The sequence below is a fragment of the Rhineura floridana genome, chromosome 6, assembly GCF_030035675.1.
Source record: "Rhineura floridana isolate rRhiFlo1 chromosome 6, rRhiFlo1.hap2, whole genome shotgun sequence".
NCBI classification, from domain to species: domain Eukaryota; kingdom Metazoa; phylum Chordata; class Lepidosauria; order Squamata; family Rhineuridae; genus Rhineura; species Rhineura floridana.
Genome location: NC_084485.1, coordinates 116,170,978 through 116,188,281, shown reverse-complemented (window position 1 = coordinate 116,188,281; position 17,304 = coordinate 116,170,978). Strand labels below are relative to the sequence as shown.

Below are 17,304 nucleotides of genomic sequence, written 5' to 3'. Positions count from 1 at the left end.
ACAATAATTTTCTTGTTAACTGGTATGGAGAGTTCTGTGATGTAATTGAGGGGTGGTGAACCCGTAGGCTGGATCAGGCCTGCCAAACCATTCAATGTGGCCCACCAGTCCCTCCCCCTCAAAGTGCTGAGCTGGGCAGAAAAGTCTAAACTCCGCCTTGCCCAGCCCTGTGATGGAGAAATCACCCAGTCAGAGTGCTGGGCTTGGTGGGGAGGTGTAAACCTCTCCTTCCAGACCAGCGCTTGGCATGCGGGTGGATGGGTGGGAGTAACCTGCATGTATATATGTGTGTGTGAAAGAGAGACAGGGTATGCTACGTTCCTGCATGTGTGGAATGTGTGTTCTGTATGTGCGGAGAATGTGGTGCACACGCCCGAATGCATGCCAGATGACCATAAAGTTTGCCACAGCTTCCCTGGCATGCAGCCATTGGAGGATTGGCCAATGATGAATGCAGCCCTCAGAATGAAAAAGGTTAGTCTCTCATGGCGTAATCCACTTGTCGTAGTCTCTCTGTGCTAGTAGCATTGTGTCAGTAAGTGTTCAAACTCTTTCTATGTTGGTTTCTCTGACCAAGGTTAACAACAGGCATTTGCTGCACTTGGATGATCAAATCCTGGTTTTGTAAGCCAGGATATGCACATGCGTTGTGCACTTGCATGCAGGCAGCAATCCCTTTTGCTCCTGCTTTGCTCTTCCCATTTCAGGAGCTGGAAAACAAGCCGTGAAGTCGCAGTTAAAAATAGCTTTCGATTGTGTCTGAACCGGGAACTATAGTAAATGGCTTCAAAACGAGTCAGGATTTGGAAGCCAACTTTAAATCATAGTTTCATATCCCTGTTTGTTTGGAGACCGTTAACCATAGTTTCTTGGTTTGGATTTAATGGGAAACTGATTAACTGCAGTTTCCCAGCCCTTTTCCTGCTTGGGCAAAAGAAAGGGCAAAGGAAATGTGGGGTGCATGACACTCATGCTTACCCTGACTGATTAAGCCACTGTTGTTATGTACCAGGCCAACAAAGTCACAGTAAAGTGAAGGCTGAAAACTAGTAATCTCCTGAACTATTTCAAACCTAGCAAATCTCATCTACGGTCTACCCCCTTCCTGCTCTCTCTCCCAACTCTCAGCTGACAGAATTCTCAGCCCAACTATCATTCCATGCTCCGTTCAACTACCCCCTTCCACGCCCCACGCCATCTCCTCCTCATACCCCTCCAAACACTGTGGACTGTGGAATTCCTCGGGAAGTTAGGCAGTTTCCTCAACAGCAAGATCAGTAACAGAGGCCACACTTCCCTAAAAGATAGTTTGCCTTCACAGCCAGTCTTTTCCCTGCAGTGTGCAGCTGCAGGGGTGAGAAATGCACTTCCTGGGATGCATTCTTTTTGTGAACTGCCCAGGGAAATAATTGAAAGGCAGTGTACAAATACCTCAGGAGAATTCTGGGATGTGTTTTAGGGTGCACACAGCCTAGCCAGGGCATTTGTCAAGCCTACTAGCCAATTGCCTTTGTAAACTGAGAAAGGTTTTATTTTATTTATTATAAGTATTTATATATCCTGAACTACAGGTTTGCTATCCTGGATTGTTTATTTTTTCATGCAGTCTGCTTTTAAAAATGTGGTGTGTGCATGCGTGCACCCTTGTGGGAGAATAAGCAGTGAAACAAAATCAATATTTTATAAGGTCCCAGAAAGCAGAGAGAGAGAATCCTTAAAGGAGAACTCTAGTTTGTACAGCAGACTTGTGGATAAACACCGGACCAGGATGAAAGAACTGTTGCCATGCCTTAAAGGGAAACCTGAGGATTGCTCCGTGGAAGAAAGACAGAGTGAAAGTGAAGCAAAATGGTATGCTTTTAAGTGGAGGTGGGGAGGGGTATGGTAATCTGCATGTCCTACAGTTCAGATACTTTACTCTAAAATTTGTTTGTATTGTCTTAGCTATTCATATCTGTGCATACCATATAATGCCAGTTAGCTTACATCCAAGCACTAGAGCCATCTGAAAGGTGGATTTAACATGTGAGTTGTTCCTACTGGTATTTTGTTAGAATTGTTTTTAAAAGTGGAAAGTACACAAACAAGGGATAAAATTGTATTTAATATTTGCAGGTTATCTTATTTTACTTTTAACTCTCAAAACTCAGTATGGTAAAGCAAACCATAATTTTGAGCCATTTTTCTTTAAAATATTAGAGGAAATATTTATTAAGAGGATCATTGAGTACATCTTAGTTGTGGGAGAAGAACCTGAAAATCATGTGTGTGCCATCTGTTCAACGAATGGCCCGTGGGAGGTATGAATCTATCAGCGTTGCATGCAGGATTTTCCTTTTGCATTAAAAAAAAATAGGTGGCGGTATTGTGTCAAAGGCTCAATCTGCATATTGTATTGGATTCACATGAGCAGGACACTGACTTAGTGGGGGCACTGGGTAAACTCTTAGTTGCAAAAGGCAGATAAGTAAAATTGATTAATTTTAACTCTTCCTGAATAAAAATGAAATCATAATTTGAGTAAGAGTTTTAAAGCCATAGGACCAGTTTGAACTTCTGATTAGACGTATGATTTATAAACTCAGAGGCAATCAAGAATTCATGAGGGTTAGAAGTGTGGCTCTATTTTTTCAATATTTATTTATTTTATAACCATAAGAAAGGCTAAAGAAAATATGCTACTTGTGTACACAATAAACTAAACGTTAACAAAGTCATAGAATCATAGAATAGTAGAGTTGGAAGGGGCCTATAAAGCCATCAAGTCCAACCCCTGCTCAATGTAGGAATCCAGCTTTAATCGGCTGTCCAGCTGCCTCTTGAATGCCTCCAGTGTTGGAGAGCCCACCACCTCCCTAGGTAATTGGTTCTATTGTCATACCTCTCTAACAGGTAGAAAGTTTTTCCTGATGTTCGTTCGAAATCTGGCTTCCTGTAACTTAAGCCCATTATTCCATGTCCTGTGGGATGATCAAGAAGAGATCCTAGCCCCCCTCTGTGTAGCAACCTTTCAAGTACTTGAAGGGTGCTATCATATCCTCAGTTTTCTCTTCTCAAGGCTAAACATGCCCAATTATTTCAGTCTCTCCTCATTGGGCTTTGTTTCGAGTCCCCTGATCATTCTTGTTGCCCTCCTCTGAACCCATTCCAGTTTGTCTGCATCCTTCTTAAAACGCACTGTCCAGAACTGGACGCAGTACTCAAGGTGAGGCCTAACCAGTGCTGATCAGAGGGGAACTAGTACTTCACACAATTTGGAAACTACTTTAAATGCAGCCTAAAATGGCATTTGTTTTTTTTTTTTTTTTTTTGCAGCCACATTGCATGGTTGGCTCATATTCAGCTTGTAATCAATAGCAATTCCAAGAACACACAGAAAAGATAAATACGTGCATGTCTTGCAAATTATTATTCCCCCAAAATTATGAACAGGGCCCATCTTTCATAATCTGTTAGTGTGGTTTGTTATTTTTTTTTATGATCACTAACAATAATCCAATACTTTTTTTTTTTTTATATAGTTTTTATTCAAATTTTTCCAAAAAACAAACAAAACAAAGTAAGAAAAAACATAACAATACTACAACAAAAAATAAAAATAAAATGGTTGACTTCCGATTTGTCACAGATCAGCTATAAGTATATAATATACATCAAACCTGTCCCTTAATATGTACATACAGAATCCCTTTTCTCCATAAGCTGTCTTAATTAATCATCAAATCCCAGTATCATCATTTTATTTTGATCTTTCGACAAAAAGTCTAAGAGAGGCTTCCAATCCTTAAGGAATGTATCTGTCGATTTTTCTCTAAGTAAACACGTCAATTTATCCATTTCTACTAAGTCCATTAATTTCAGTAGCCATTCTTCCATTGTTGGTATTGATTCCATTTTCCACTTTTGTGCATATAATAATCTTGCTGCCGTAATCATATATAATAATATTCTTCCATATTTCTTTTCTATTTGTTTATCCATAAAACCCAGTAAAAAAAATTCTGGTTTTGACTGAATATTTATCTTTAAAATTTTTTGCATCTTCCTACCTATCTGTGCCCAGAATAATTTCGCCTTTTTACATGACCACCACATATGATAAAAAGATCCTTCTTGTTGTTTACATTTCCAACAAACATTAGAGACATTACTATACATTTTTGACAGCTTTTCTGGAGTCATGTACCAACGGTACATCATTTTATAAAAATTTTCTTTAAGATTATAACATAATGTAAATTTCAAGCCTTTTTTCCACATATTTTCCCATTGATCCATTTGTATGTTATGACCAAAATTTTTTGCCCACTTTACCATGCACTCTTTTACTTGTTCTTCCTCCATATCCATTTTCAATAAAAGTTTATACATTTTTGCAATTATGTTTTCATCATTTGTATACAAACCTATTTCAAAATCAGATTTACTTATTTCAAACCCATACATTTTCTTGTCCATTTTATATCTTTCTAACAATTGTAAATAGGCAAACCAATGAAAACTATATCCTTCCTTTATCAATTGTTCTCTCTCTTTCATTGTGTATTCTCCATGTACATTTTCTAATAGTTCTTGATAAGTTAACCATTTCTCTTTTCCAGACATTTCTCTTCTATAAAACGCTTCTTGACTTGAGACACATAATGGTATTTTCGAATAAAACCTTGGTTTGTATCTATTCCATATTTTCAACAGAGAACGTCTTATAAAATGATTGTTAAAGTCTACGTTTACTTTTACTTTGTCATACCATAGATATCCATGCCATCCCCACTTCAGATTGTGGCCCTCCAAATCCAATAGTCTTTTATTCCTCAATAAGATCCATTCCTTTATCCAGACTAAACAGCAGGCAGCAAAATAAAGTCTCAAATTTGGTAATCCCAGTCCTCCTCTTTCTTTAGCGTCTTGAAGTAATTTAAATTTAACTCTTGGTTTTTTTCCTTGCCATACAAATTTAGAAATATCTTTTTGCCATTGTTTAAAAGGTAAATCAGAGGATATTACAGGTATTGTTTGAAACAAAAACATCATTCTCTGTAATACATTCATTTTTATCACAGATATTCTACCCATTAATGACAGTTGTAGTTTATCCCATCTTAGCAAGTCTTTCTTAATCTCTGTCCATAATTTTTCGTAATTATTATGAAACAGCTTTGAGTTTTTATTTGTCATGATGATGCCTAGATATTTCAACTTTTTTTCTATTGTAAAATCTGTCTTGTCCATTAACTCTTTCTGTTCCCTTAAAGTTAAATTTTTCACCAACATCTTTGTTTTTTGATTGTTGATCTTAAATCCTGCTAACGGTCCAAATTCTTTTAATTTGTCCATCAATATATGAATTCCTTCCAAAGGGTTTTCTAGTACAATTATCAAATCATCAGCAAATGCTCTCAATTTATATTCTTCTTTTTTTATTTTTAATCCCGAAATCCTTTTATCTTGCCTTATATCTCTAAGCAGCACTTCTAAGACCAGAATAAATAAAAGGGGAGATAATGGACATCCCTGTCTTGTACCCTTTTGTATTTCACATGAATCCGTTAAGTCTCCATTAACAATTATCTGGGCCTTCTGTGATGTATAAATCGATCTGATCCATTTTATAAAGTTGTCTCCAAAATCCATTTGCTCCAAAACCTGGAACATAAATTTCCAATTCAAATTATCAAATGCTTTTTCAGCATCTAAAAAAATCAAAGCTGCTTGTTTATCATTTCGTTGTTCTAAATATTCCAACACATTCAAAACATTCCTGACGTTGTCACGTAATTGTCTTTTAGGTAAAAACCCTGATTGATCTTCCTGAATAAATTGTTGCAATATTATTTTCAATCTTTCAGCCAAAATCATTGTAAAAATTTTATAGTCATTATTCAGTAGAGATATTGGCCGATAATTTTTTGTTTTAGTTAAATCTTGGTCCTCTTTAGGTATTAATGTTATATTAGCATTTTTCCAACTATCCGGTATCTTTCCCTCTTGCAAAATAGAATTCATTGTAGACTGTAAGGGTAGCAAGAGTTCTTCCTCCAAACATTTATAATACATTGCAGATAGCCCATCTGGTCCTGGCGCCTTTCCTAATTTAATTTTATTTATAGCTTCAGATATCTCTCTTGACGTAATAGGGCCATTAATAACTTGTCTCTGAAAATCTGTAATTTTCGGCAAATTCTGTTTAGATAAATACTCTTCTATTTTTTCAGATGGAATTTCTTGACACTTATACAATGTTGAGTAATATTGATGAAAAATCTTTTTGATTTTTACATTATCTGTCAGCGTCTCATCTCCTTCTTGTATCTTTAAAATAATATTTTTTTGACGTTCTTTTCTTAATTTATATGCTAACCATTTCCCAGGTTTATTTGCAAATTCAAAAGTCCTTTGTTTAGCAAAATTTAATTTCCTTTCAATTTCTCTAACTGTCAACATTGATACTTGCTTCTGTAACATTTTAATTTGATTTACAATAGAAACTTTAGCTGGATTCTTTTTCAATTCTTCCTCTTTTTGTTTTATTTCTTCCAAAATTAATTGCATTTTCTGTTGTTTCTTTTTTTTTAATTCAGAATTACATTTAATAAAGTATCCCCTCATAAATGCCTTACTAGTATCCCAAACAATATTTTCACTTGTTCCTTTATATAAATTATATTCAAAGAACTCCTTTAATTTCTTCTTACATTCTTGTACTACTTTATCATTCTGTAATAAAGATTCATTTAGTCTCCATCTAAATCCAAGATTTTTTTTTTTTAAAGTTAATATCACAGGATTGTGGTCCGAAAAAGTTTTTGGTAATATATCCATTTTAAAAATATCCTTCGCTAAAATTTTTGACATCCAAATCATATCAATCCTCGAAAATGTTTTATGTCTTTCTGAAAAATAAGTAAATTCCTTTGCATTATCATTTATATATCTCCAGGTATCCACCAATTCTAAATGTTCCATGAGTTCAAAACAAATCTTCGGTAATTTACCTTGTGTCTCTTTGATATTTTTTTCAGAAAGCCTATCAATTTTTGGTGAGATTACCCCATTCCAGTCACCCATGACACACCAATGCTCATATGAAAACTCTGACAATTTTTCCATAAGTCCTGTATAAAACCTTGTTTTATCTTCATTGGGGGCATAAATACCCACTATCAAAATGTTTGTACCTTGTAAAGTAATTTCAACCCCCACAAATCTACCACTATCGTCCAATAATACCAATTTAGGAAGCAATTGTGGGTTAATATAGAGAACAACTCCATTTTTTTTTTTTGGTCCAGCTGAAATAAATTCTTCACCCAAATTTTTACAAATCAAATATTTGGAATCTTTCTTCTGAATATGAGTTTCTTGTAAACAAATTATATCCAATTTTAATTTTTTCAAATAATGAAACTCTTTCTCTTCTGCGCCGTGTTGGCTCCATTTATATTCCAAGTTAGGTATTTGTAATCCATCATTAAGCGTGTATTTTAAAATTTGCCTGATGCTCCTTTTGATCCATCATCTTCCTTCCCCTCCTCTGCATATCCTTGTTGACTTTGTTTCCCAGGAACTATATCCATATCTTTGAGTTTATCTTCTTCCATATCTTTTGAAGCTTTTCTCAAGAAGTCCCTTGCTTTTTGAACAGTATTCAGTCTGTATTTCTGTTGTCTGAATGTAAAAATCACTCCTTCTGGAACGTCCCACCTAAATTGAATTTTGCATTGCTTAAGTTTTTCTGTAAGGAAAGCATATTCTTTTCTCTTACGTAAAAGTCTAATAGGAATTTCCTTCATCACCAGTATTTCCTTACCATCAATTTTAAAGGTATATTTAAAGTGTTGCTGTAAAACCACATCTCTGGTCGTCTTCTTTACGAAATGAACAAGCACATCTCTTGGAATTTTTTTCATTGTTGCATATCTGGAGTTAATTCTATAAACTTTGTCTATTTCAAATTCCATCCTATCTTCATTCAAGTCCAGAAATTTTACTAAAGCATTAACAATTTTATCTCTAATGTCTTCACCTGTTTCCTCAGGGATTGCACGGAATCTCAAACAATGCTCTTTATTTCTCATTTCAGTCACAGCTAAATAGTCCAAATTTTTTTCTAGTTCCAGATTTAGTATATCTGTTCTATTCTCCAAGGTTTGTACCTTTTCTTTAGTATTTTTTGCATCTTCCTTTATTTGCCCAATTGTCCCTTTAATCTCATCCACTTGTGTTTTAATATAGTCTTTTATATCTGTCAATTCAGTTTTCATTTCCTGTTTCATTTCCTGTTTTATAGCATTAATCCCTTCCATTATTTTTTGAAACATTTCTGGGGGTATATCCTCTTCCTGTGTATCAATAGAACCTCTTCGCCCCTGGGCCTTGGTTGTTTTTTTAGTTGTCATTTTCAAAAAGAGGCCTTTAATTTCTAATATTAATCACTGTTTCAGAACCTAAGGGCAGTCTATTTCTTTTCTTTTTTTCCCTCCACCAAAAAGAAGAGTTAATATTCCAGGCCTATTATTGAAATCCAGCCAGCACAACACAGTCCTTATCTGCTTCCAAGAATGCAAAACAATTCTGGTTGCCAAGACTAAACAATTAGTAGCATATACGAGCAGCGGATTCCTCCAACAAGAAATAGTCCAAAGAGAAAAATAGTCCAAAATATAATAATTACCTCTCATCCGTTTTTAAACTTTAAAAGTCCAAATTCAAGCCAGCTTTTTGTCGTAAAAAAAGTATATAAGTTGTTTATATTTTCTTTCTTCCTTAATTATATTTAAAAGAGAAAAAGTATGACTCACCCAGGTTTCTCAATTGCTGATTCATAAACAAATCCCTTTTATTGCAGTAATTTAAGCCGAATGATAAGGTTTAGGCAGAAGTGGGCTCGCTGGTTAAGAACGTTTTTTTTTGAGAGAAGAAAAAACGCTTCGCTTTATTCCAGTTCAGCTTGCGTGGAATTCCTGACTCCGTCTTCAGCCGATCGGCTTGCCTTCTTATCTCAGGAATTTCCTGATCAATTCCAGCCGCCGACAGCTCAACGAAGTCTTGTGGAAGATCTGATCGGTTCTCCTATACCTTGGAGAACATTTAAGCCAGTCCAAGATTCCTCTTGGCTGGCTTTTAACCTGAAAAAAGCTTCCTCTGAGGCAGAGCTCCCTCAGAGACAACCACCAGCCAGCACCACTTCCCGGAAGTCAATAATCCAATACTTTTTAAAGTTGTAGGAAGTTGTATAGTTTTCCTATATCTTGTAAAACAGGTTTGTGTGGCTGCAAGTAAATTAAATGTGGAGGCTGAAATAAATTTCTATCCTTGTGTTTATGGCCTCTTCTAATGGAAGAGGAGGAGAGGTGAATTTTGTCAATTTGCCCTTCTCCCTATAGCCCTCCGTCCCGTCTTTTGCTCTTTTTGGGGAGGGGGGAGATTTTCTCAGCTCTCTGAAGCCACTTGTCAGGGAAGCATTGCAGAGGAGAGGGGGAATTGACCAAAATTGCCTCTTCTCTTTTTCTTTTAGCAGAGGCATCTGCTGGCTGGATCAAAAGCCCTACTGTGGGCACAAATTGGTTTCTACTCTTAATTCTAAATCTCTACCTCTCCAGAAGAAACTTTTGAAGATATGGAGGAATGTCATATCCCATGATTTCCTGAATTTTCTCTCCAAAGTATAGAAGATGATGAAATGTCTGTAAATTTGGAAATATTGAGCAGTTCATTTGCAAAAGAAACCACGTTTCCTCTTATATTTAAAAATGCAATCAGCGCATGTAGCCTAAAAGGGCATTTTCTGTACATAAAGCACTATTTAAGAAATAGGAAACATACATGTAGGTTGCCAGCCACATATAATGTTTGCATGGCGTATATGCTTTGCTGTGTGCTCACATTCTGGCAACCCTTGCCTGTCTGTGGTTTCATGCTGCATTGATACCCTGTGGATGTACACCATACACACGTATGCACTGAACAAACTAAATGCTTTATGTGTGAAGGTGAAGCAGCATTAAGCAAAATGGTGTTTTATATCCTTAGGATTTACTCAGGAAAAAAAATCCACTAGTAAGTTTAAAGTAAAGAACTATTGTGTAAGTCCGAAAGGATAATGAATTTTACAACAACTCTTCTTTTAATAGAGCATCAATTAAGGCTTTGTGCTAGTAAGTTTTTGTAATAAATTTGTTTATATCTTCTTATCATTAGGTTGTGTGAAGATGCCATTCAGGATGATGTCACTTTTCAGAGAAAGCTACGTAATGCAGAGTTGGCAATTGGTTCAGCAGAAATGTTTTTGCCATCGTTTAAAGAAACTCTTGCTAGAATTTCAAAAGTAAGTTGGCATTGACTCTTGCTAAATGAAACATGTTGCAATATGGTCTATGGCTCAGATTTTAAGAACAACAAGCAGAGTTTTGTTCGTGGAACTGGATTTTCCTGGCGCCTTTGTGCCCTTCTCCAAAGAGTCACACTGGAGGGTCAGGTGACCCTCTGAGATTGTGCTCAGTTTAGCACAGAGGGCTGCAGCTGGACAGGGAACTGGCAGAAATTGTGGACCCTTTGTGTGAACGGAAGTGTCTTCCTCTCATGCTGGGGCTTTCTTACATTCAAATCCATGTTATCTGCTGCTGAAACATGATATATTTGATCATCATAGTGATACATTTTGAAGAAGAAACAACAAAGTGTTTTGTGCACCTTAAAGACTGAGAAATTTGTTTACTGCAGCCTACTTCATTAGATGTTCCATAACACTTAAAACTCTCCTTAAAAATCAGGTGATCAAATGAGTATCCCAGCTGCAACCTTCAGTTCTTTCTCCTATTCCTACAGAAATAAAAAAACTGTGAGCTTACCTTTGCAGTTGTGTGCTTTCTTTTATGAGAGGACGCCAGCCAGGGTGCTCTGCATGTACACGATCACCAAGGCTTTCAATTTTTTAAAAAATGGGTTGACTGGAAGCAAGACTTGTAGTCAGATGGACAGGTTGGGGCAATAGATTGCAAAACATGTCCTCATACCAAAATGCACAGTCTTTGTGTGTTTGTGTGTGTCTTTTTCTTTGCAGCCATTTGGCTAGGTAGATAGAAGCTATGTGGTGTGATAACACAAATATTGGATACTATAACTCAGGAGTGAGGAATCTTTTTCAGCCTGAGGGCCTCATTCCCTTCTGGGCAACCTTCTGAGGGCCACATTGCAGTCGTGAGCAGAGCCAGAGGTCAAAGTAGATTGAGCAAAGACTGCATATTTTACCTTTGTACAGGCTAGTTTCTATGCACACTCACACATCTAGACAAGTAAGAGACATGATCAGAGTTCAGGGATGCATTCCAGCTAGGCAAATCATTCAGGGTGCTAAGCAGTACCAGTAAGGGCTGTGTGGCCAAAGGAGAGTCTCAGGGGCCAGACAGATAGACCTAGAAGGGCACATTTGGTCCCTGGCCTGAGGTTCTCCACCCTGGCCATAGATGTTTCAAGCCAGCGGCACTGCTTTGCTTTGGAGAACAGCCAGCTGAGGATCTTTGTGACAGGCACGGTAGCAATTTTCTTTTTTATTATTTGCGGTCATTCTGTGTATTCAAATGATGCAACGGTGTTTTTCAAAAGGTTTAGTTTTAAAGCAGCCTGTGAACTGTGACATAGGTTTGGAGAAAAGAAGATTTTTACAAAATGATTTAACTGCAATTTAATATTTTGTCAGGCTTGTTACATTTCTGCATCAGATATGCTAAAGATTTCTATGCAAGAGGATTTACTGGTAAAGGAGCTAGAAGCTCTCAAAAATATGAAGGGACTTTTACAGCAGCTGCTTAGATCAAGCAAGGAAAAAGAAGTAAGAGTGCATACAGAAACCATGACCAAGTATAGCACTATCAACACATCGGGAGTTTTTAAAAACTTGTTTGAAGTAGGATTTTCAAAGAAAGGAGCACATTCACAGAAAAAGTAAAGATAATATATTAACCTGTGTCTGTACTTGCCTGCTTCTTTTAGGAACAAAGGGTGGCAACCCCTCGAGTTTGTTGCCCTTCTGGTAATTTTCTGTGTTGCTCTTTGTATGTGATTAGTCCAGATGAACAAAGGGTAATGCAGGAATTGCTCCTGATTTTTATAAATATTTTTTTTGTAAATAAGGGCTCTAGCTTTCTGTTTTATGTAGCAGGGTTGCAGCTCTTTCTCCCTGATGGATCTGTCAGGCGATCAAGAAGCCTTTTCCCCCTCTAGTGGGTCACAGCTGTACTGTGTACAGTGGCAAACTAGGTCCTTCCCACTGCCACCAAAACATTCTCTGGATTGCAGCACATTTGTTTACAGACAAAAGCTGCAGCTGGTCACATACAGCATCAGAGCCCCTTGCCAGTTGATCTACTCTTAAGCAAAAATGGATTTGGGCTTATCACTCAACACAACAGTCTGTAATCCTAGTTACAAACAATGTGCTCATAGATAATGTCAGTATGCAAGTATCATAACTATGGGCTGCTCTTATGTCAACACCTGAATCCTGCATGATGTGATGGGGACCCCATGGCCAACTTGCCCTGGGCTGGGAGCCAACCTAGATGAGACTTTTCTTTCAGAACATTGCCTTCAGTACTGTAGCAACATTGCGTCAGAACTGAAACAGGGCTGAGTTGACATCCATCTTCCCATTCTGTTGTCAGGAAATTTGGTATCTGACAATTAAAAAAAAAAGTTCTCTGTTAAAATATGTGGGAGGAGTTGTGGGAGACGGCAGAGGGAAATGAGAGGATAAGTAGGTTTTGTTTGCACAAGCGGAAGTCTGTTGAGCAAGCAGGACTCTACAGTTGGATCTTCCCCAATGAACAGAATGGCCTTTTCAAGTGTTACTTGGATAAGAAAAATTAAATAGGAAATCGGTTCTTCCTCTCTCTGGCTTTTTAAAATCAATTAATAAAATAGACTTGTTGGGCTTTTTTTAATGAACTCTATATGAGTCACATTTTCACTCACTGAGGAACTTTATTTGTACTTGGAGTTTATTTTTTCTTAGGCCTTAACTGTAAATAGATAGCATGGTCACTCTAGAAATGTTTGGAGATTGATATCACAGGAAGTACATTAAACTTAATATGATGGATGCAGCGATGACATTGAATCAATTTTGTCTCTCCTCTCTTATTTGCAGCTTATAAGCAGACAGATTGAAGATTTGATACAGAAGTTGACTGAAAGTGAAACTGAAGCTGTAGTATGTTCTGTTCTAGCTTTCATGTGATAAAGGCAAAATCCCAGTCTCTTACAGATATATCAGGGAGTTGCACAGAGGAAGGGGGCAGGGAAGGGCTGACTACACAGTCTGTCCTATATTTTTGTTTGATTTCTGCTCTTTGCTACAAGAAATGTGATAGCACAGGGAATCTGAAACAAAGTATGTGAGGCAGGGAGAACTTAGGAGCATGGCAGATGGCCTTGAATCCTCTCTCTGTGGAAGAGCAAACACACAGGCAGGCAAAGAGAAAGGCTCTAGACTAGTTGGCTTTATTCCAAGGACTTCACTTGGAGAATAGGAAAATACAGGCGGGCCCCGCTTTGTGACATTCCGCTAATGCGGCATTGCGCAAATGTGGAAAATCCCCGCTTTAAGGCGCTTGTTCCGCTTTATGGTGGTTTTTCTCGTTGCGTGTCATTTTCGTGCAACGCACACCATTATTATCTATGGGTTCCGCTTTTTGGTGGTTTCCGCTTTTCGGCGGCAGTCTGGAATGGAACCTGCCGTATAAATAGGGCCCACCTGTAAAACAAAGACCAGCCATTTTGGGCAAACATTGTAAATATTGGGTGGTACTCAGAATACTCAGAGTAGAACCATTGAAATTAGTGGGCCAGTGAAACATGAACATGACTTAATCAGATATCTTCCATTACTATTATTTACAAATAGAACCTGCAACTGAGTTTTGCAGTGTGGAGTGCTCCCTATTCGGAATTGCAGACATTCCATTTCCTTCCCCCTGCCACCTGTTTTTTAAACAGTCAGCATGCTTTGTCTTCAGTGGTTTATTTTGGGGCAATATTTATGTTCCCCAGCTCCGCACTCACCCATTCTGCAGCTTCCTCCTGCCTACCTGTTTTCTCTATGGCTCTTCAGAGCCATCCCCTGCCAACTCATCAGAGCAAGGCATTGTGGGTGAGGTGGCCCAGGAAAGTGCTTGCACCACTGCTGCTGGGATGGAGGTTGAATGAATAGCTCATACATTCTCAGGTATATTTGCCCAAGCCTTATATTGCTCCTGATGTATCTGTTGGCTGCCTGTGGGCCTCTCAACACCTGAATGAGTCCTATGTAATGAAAACCAGTATTCTTGCTATCCCGGTACATTCTTTTTTCTGTGAGTTCTCTCTCTCTCTAGTATCTGTTTAAAAAGCATATTTGGGTTTTTTGTTTGGTTTTGAAGGATCTCAAAAATGAAGCACTTCAAAAAGAGAGATATATTTTAGAGCTTTCTACTCAGCTTCAGCAAGAGAAAGTAAGTTAACATTTTCCTTTGAACAGATATTTTACCTGTAATCTCAGCAGCCATAACTTTATAATGTTCAGGATCCAGCCTATACAGCAAGTGGGCAGAGGAAAGATCCCAATCTATCAGTAAATCTCTGGGTAGTTTGCAGTAGATCAAGAATTTCTGACTCCCATGTTTAATAATTGCAACAACAAAACAACTTTGCCCACCTAAATTATCCTGCTGAAATGAAGAAAGCTAACAAGGAGTGGACTTTTTATTTGAAAGGACTGTGAGTGCCATTCAACTCTGGCACTGAAAACAAATTTAGTCTAGACTGGGAATATGCTGAGAAGCAACTTGTTGTTTTAAATCTTTTTAGATAACTTTTAGTACCTGGCTGCAGTTGGTAGATTTTGGGGTTCTAGTAAAAGACATAGTAGCTCCAACAACCCAAAAGTCTACTCGCCCCTGCATTATGAATGATTTTGAATATTCATTCTAAATACAGGCATGTATTTGTAATTTATTCTGGGTTTTCATTTATTATTTTAGGCTAATGTAATTAAAGCATCACGCCATTCTGAATCAATACAGTCGGTGCAAATTCACTTGCAGTGCCAGATAGAGAGAAAGGAGGCTGAGAATAATCAACTGAGAACAAAATTTCAGGTTATAATTTTGATTGTTTTTTCTACTTTGATCAATTGCTGAGAGTTACTTTTGGCAGTGCAGGGCGGGTCACTATGGATTGAAGTTGTTAGTCACACTACAAAAAATCCTCAGGTGAACTCTGATTTTAAATTTCACAAGAAGTGCCACAAATGTAATTAAAAGATGGAATGTGTTTTTAGATGTAAACTGACAACTTTGTCAATTCCAGCAAGCTTGCTTACTTGTTTATGTACACTAGTCCAAGGGTAGCCAATGTGGTGCCCTCCAGATGTTGTTGGACTACAACTCCCATCAGCTGCAGTGTGTATGGCCAATGGTTAGGGGTGAGGTACATTGTAGTCTGGAGGGCACCACATTAGCTACTCCTGCACTAGTCTGTAGAAATGTACTAGATATATCTATTAGTCACATTCCATCAAATAGTTAAAAAAGCGGTTTGTGCAATCCCAATTTATTTTTTGTGGACATAGGGGAGGATATTCTTAAGTGTGATGGTTTTTAGACCCTTAGAATCATGTGAATTACTTCTGATTCCGAACTGGAAGTGTAGAGAGATTTTCTTGGGGGGGGGAAGGATTGAACCAATCTTGTGAATACACAATAATGATAATTCTGCTGATAATTCTGCAACTTGGTTCACCAGGTTTGCATGCCCCAGGCTATGGTCTGAAGGCACATGTAGCCAGCTCCCTGCTGAAGCTAAGCAGGGTCAGGTCTGGTCAGTGCCTGGATGGGAGACTGCCTGGGCACCATATGTAAGCTGCCTTGGGTTTCAATCATGAAAAAGAAAGGCGGGTTAGAAATGTAATAAATAATGCCTATACGCAACAAGGCTTTGCTTCTAGAAGGGTTCATGTGCAATATTTAAAAATCATTTCCCCAAGCCTCTTAAATGAAGTTTATATTCTGGTTATTTCTACCATGTTGGGCTATTCTAATGGCTGATGTGCACATCACATTAAGCCAATCTGTGGCATCACACACACCGAGGCTTCCTGGAGATAAAATTTGTGGCAGCTGCACTCCTCTCCTAGTCCTGCTGCTGCGCTGCTGCTGTGAGCTAAGCCGTGGTTTGGCTTACCATGTTATCTGAATCCAGGTTCATGGTTTTTCTTGCTCCAGACAAAATTGAATTGTAACCAAGGCTTGTTCTTGGGTTTACAGCTCAGTTTGTCTGCAGCAAGGCAGACCACGAGCTTGGGAGTCACACGAGACACTAAGCCAAACTGTGACTTAGCTCATGGCAGCACTGCAGGAGGAGGACTGAAGGAGGAGCAAAGCAGCCGCAGTGTCTTCTCTGGGGACCCTCACGCTCTAAGCCACTATTTGGTCTAGTGTGACGTGCCAACCAGGAAGGACATTGGTTTTAAGCTGTGTGATAAGAAACAAAATAGATCATGCTGAGGGTCACCACTGGGAATGTGGATTGAATTAAGTTTCAATGGGACACATGAAAATGTTTCGTAAAGAAATTGTGCATTTATCCATGAGGATCCCCATAGTCATCTCCCTGCCCAAGTCTATCTGTATAAAAGTGGGTCCAAAACCCCACTGAATTGCTTTCTTTTAACTTACATAAAGCTGTTACTAGTAACGCTTTACACTGATGTTTTTCTTGATATATTGTATCTAAATGTTCTGTAAGCTTTGTGTAAGGATGTGCCTAACACACTCCGCTTGCATCTGTATGTAGCTTTGAAATATGTTGGCACAGCATTAATGTTACACTTATAGAAAATCTTAAGTGTAACCAGACTTTTAAATTGGCAGATCTTTTGAAGCGTGTAGAATTCCTTGCTATAAAAGCTGTTGTATACCTGTGTTCCCCTATCTTATGTTTGTTCTGCTGCAGTTTTTGGTGCTAAAGTGGTGACATCTTGTGGTGACTGGGGAAATAACACCTGCATTCTCTAGCAATAGATCGCTTCCATTAGTTGCAAACCCAGTATTTCTGATCAGGCCTCCACAACTTGCAACCTGCCACTGTGAACACAGCCCACCTGCTAAGTCTTTCCAACTTCGTTGTTTTATGCAGTTCCAAGCAGGTAGCAAAGACATGGGGTTTATTGACCTTTTGGTGGGTTACTATGCTTGGTAAAGTGGGCTGCATTTGACTTGGCAGGTCACAAATTGTTCATGGCTGTTCTGAACCGTGATGCAGTGGCCA

General features: G+C 38.1%; 1 protein-coding gene across 8 annotated transcripts in view; it reads left to right on the top strand.

The window, feature by feature from the left end:
* Window positions 1-17,304, top strand: part of ODF2L (outer dense fiber of sperm tails 2 like) — a 57,171-nt gene that overhangs the window by 6,969 nt on the left and 32,898 nt on the right. For 6 of the 8 annotated variants that reach the window (XM_061633552.1, XM_061633553.1, XM_061633551.1 and 3 more), the window contains 6 exons: window positions 1,688-1,851; window positions 10,201-10,327; window positions 11,699-11,830; window positions 13,148-13,210; window positions 14,418-14,489; window positions 15,018-15,134. In XM_061633552.1, coding sequence (XP_061489536.1) covers window positions 1,688-1,851; window positions 10,201-10,327; window positions 11,699-11,830; window positions 13,148-13,210; window positions 14,418-14,489; window positions 15,018-15,134 — 675 coding nt within the window. The remainder of the gene's footprint in view (window positions 1-1,687; window positions 1,852-10,200; window positions 10,328-11,698; window positions 11,831-13,147; window positions 13,211-14,417; window positions 14,490-15,017; window positions 15,135-17,304) is intronic. The other 2 variants (XM_061633549.1, XM_061633554.1) reach the window with 2 other exon arrangements.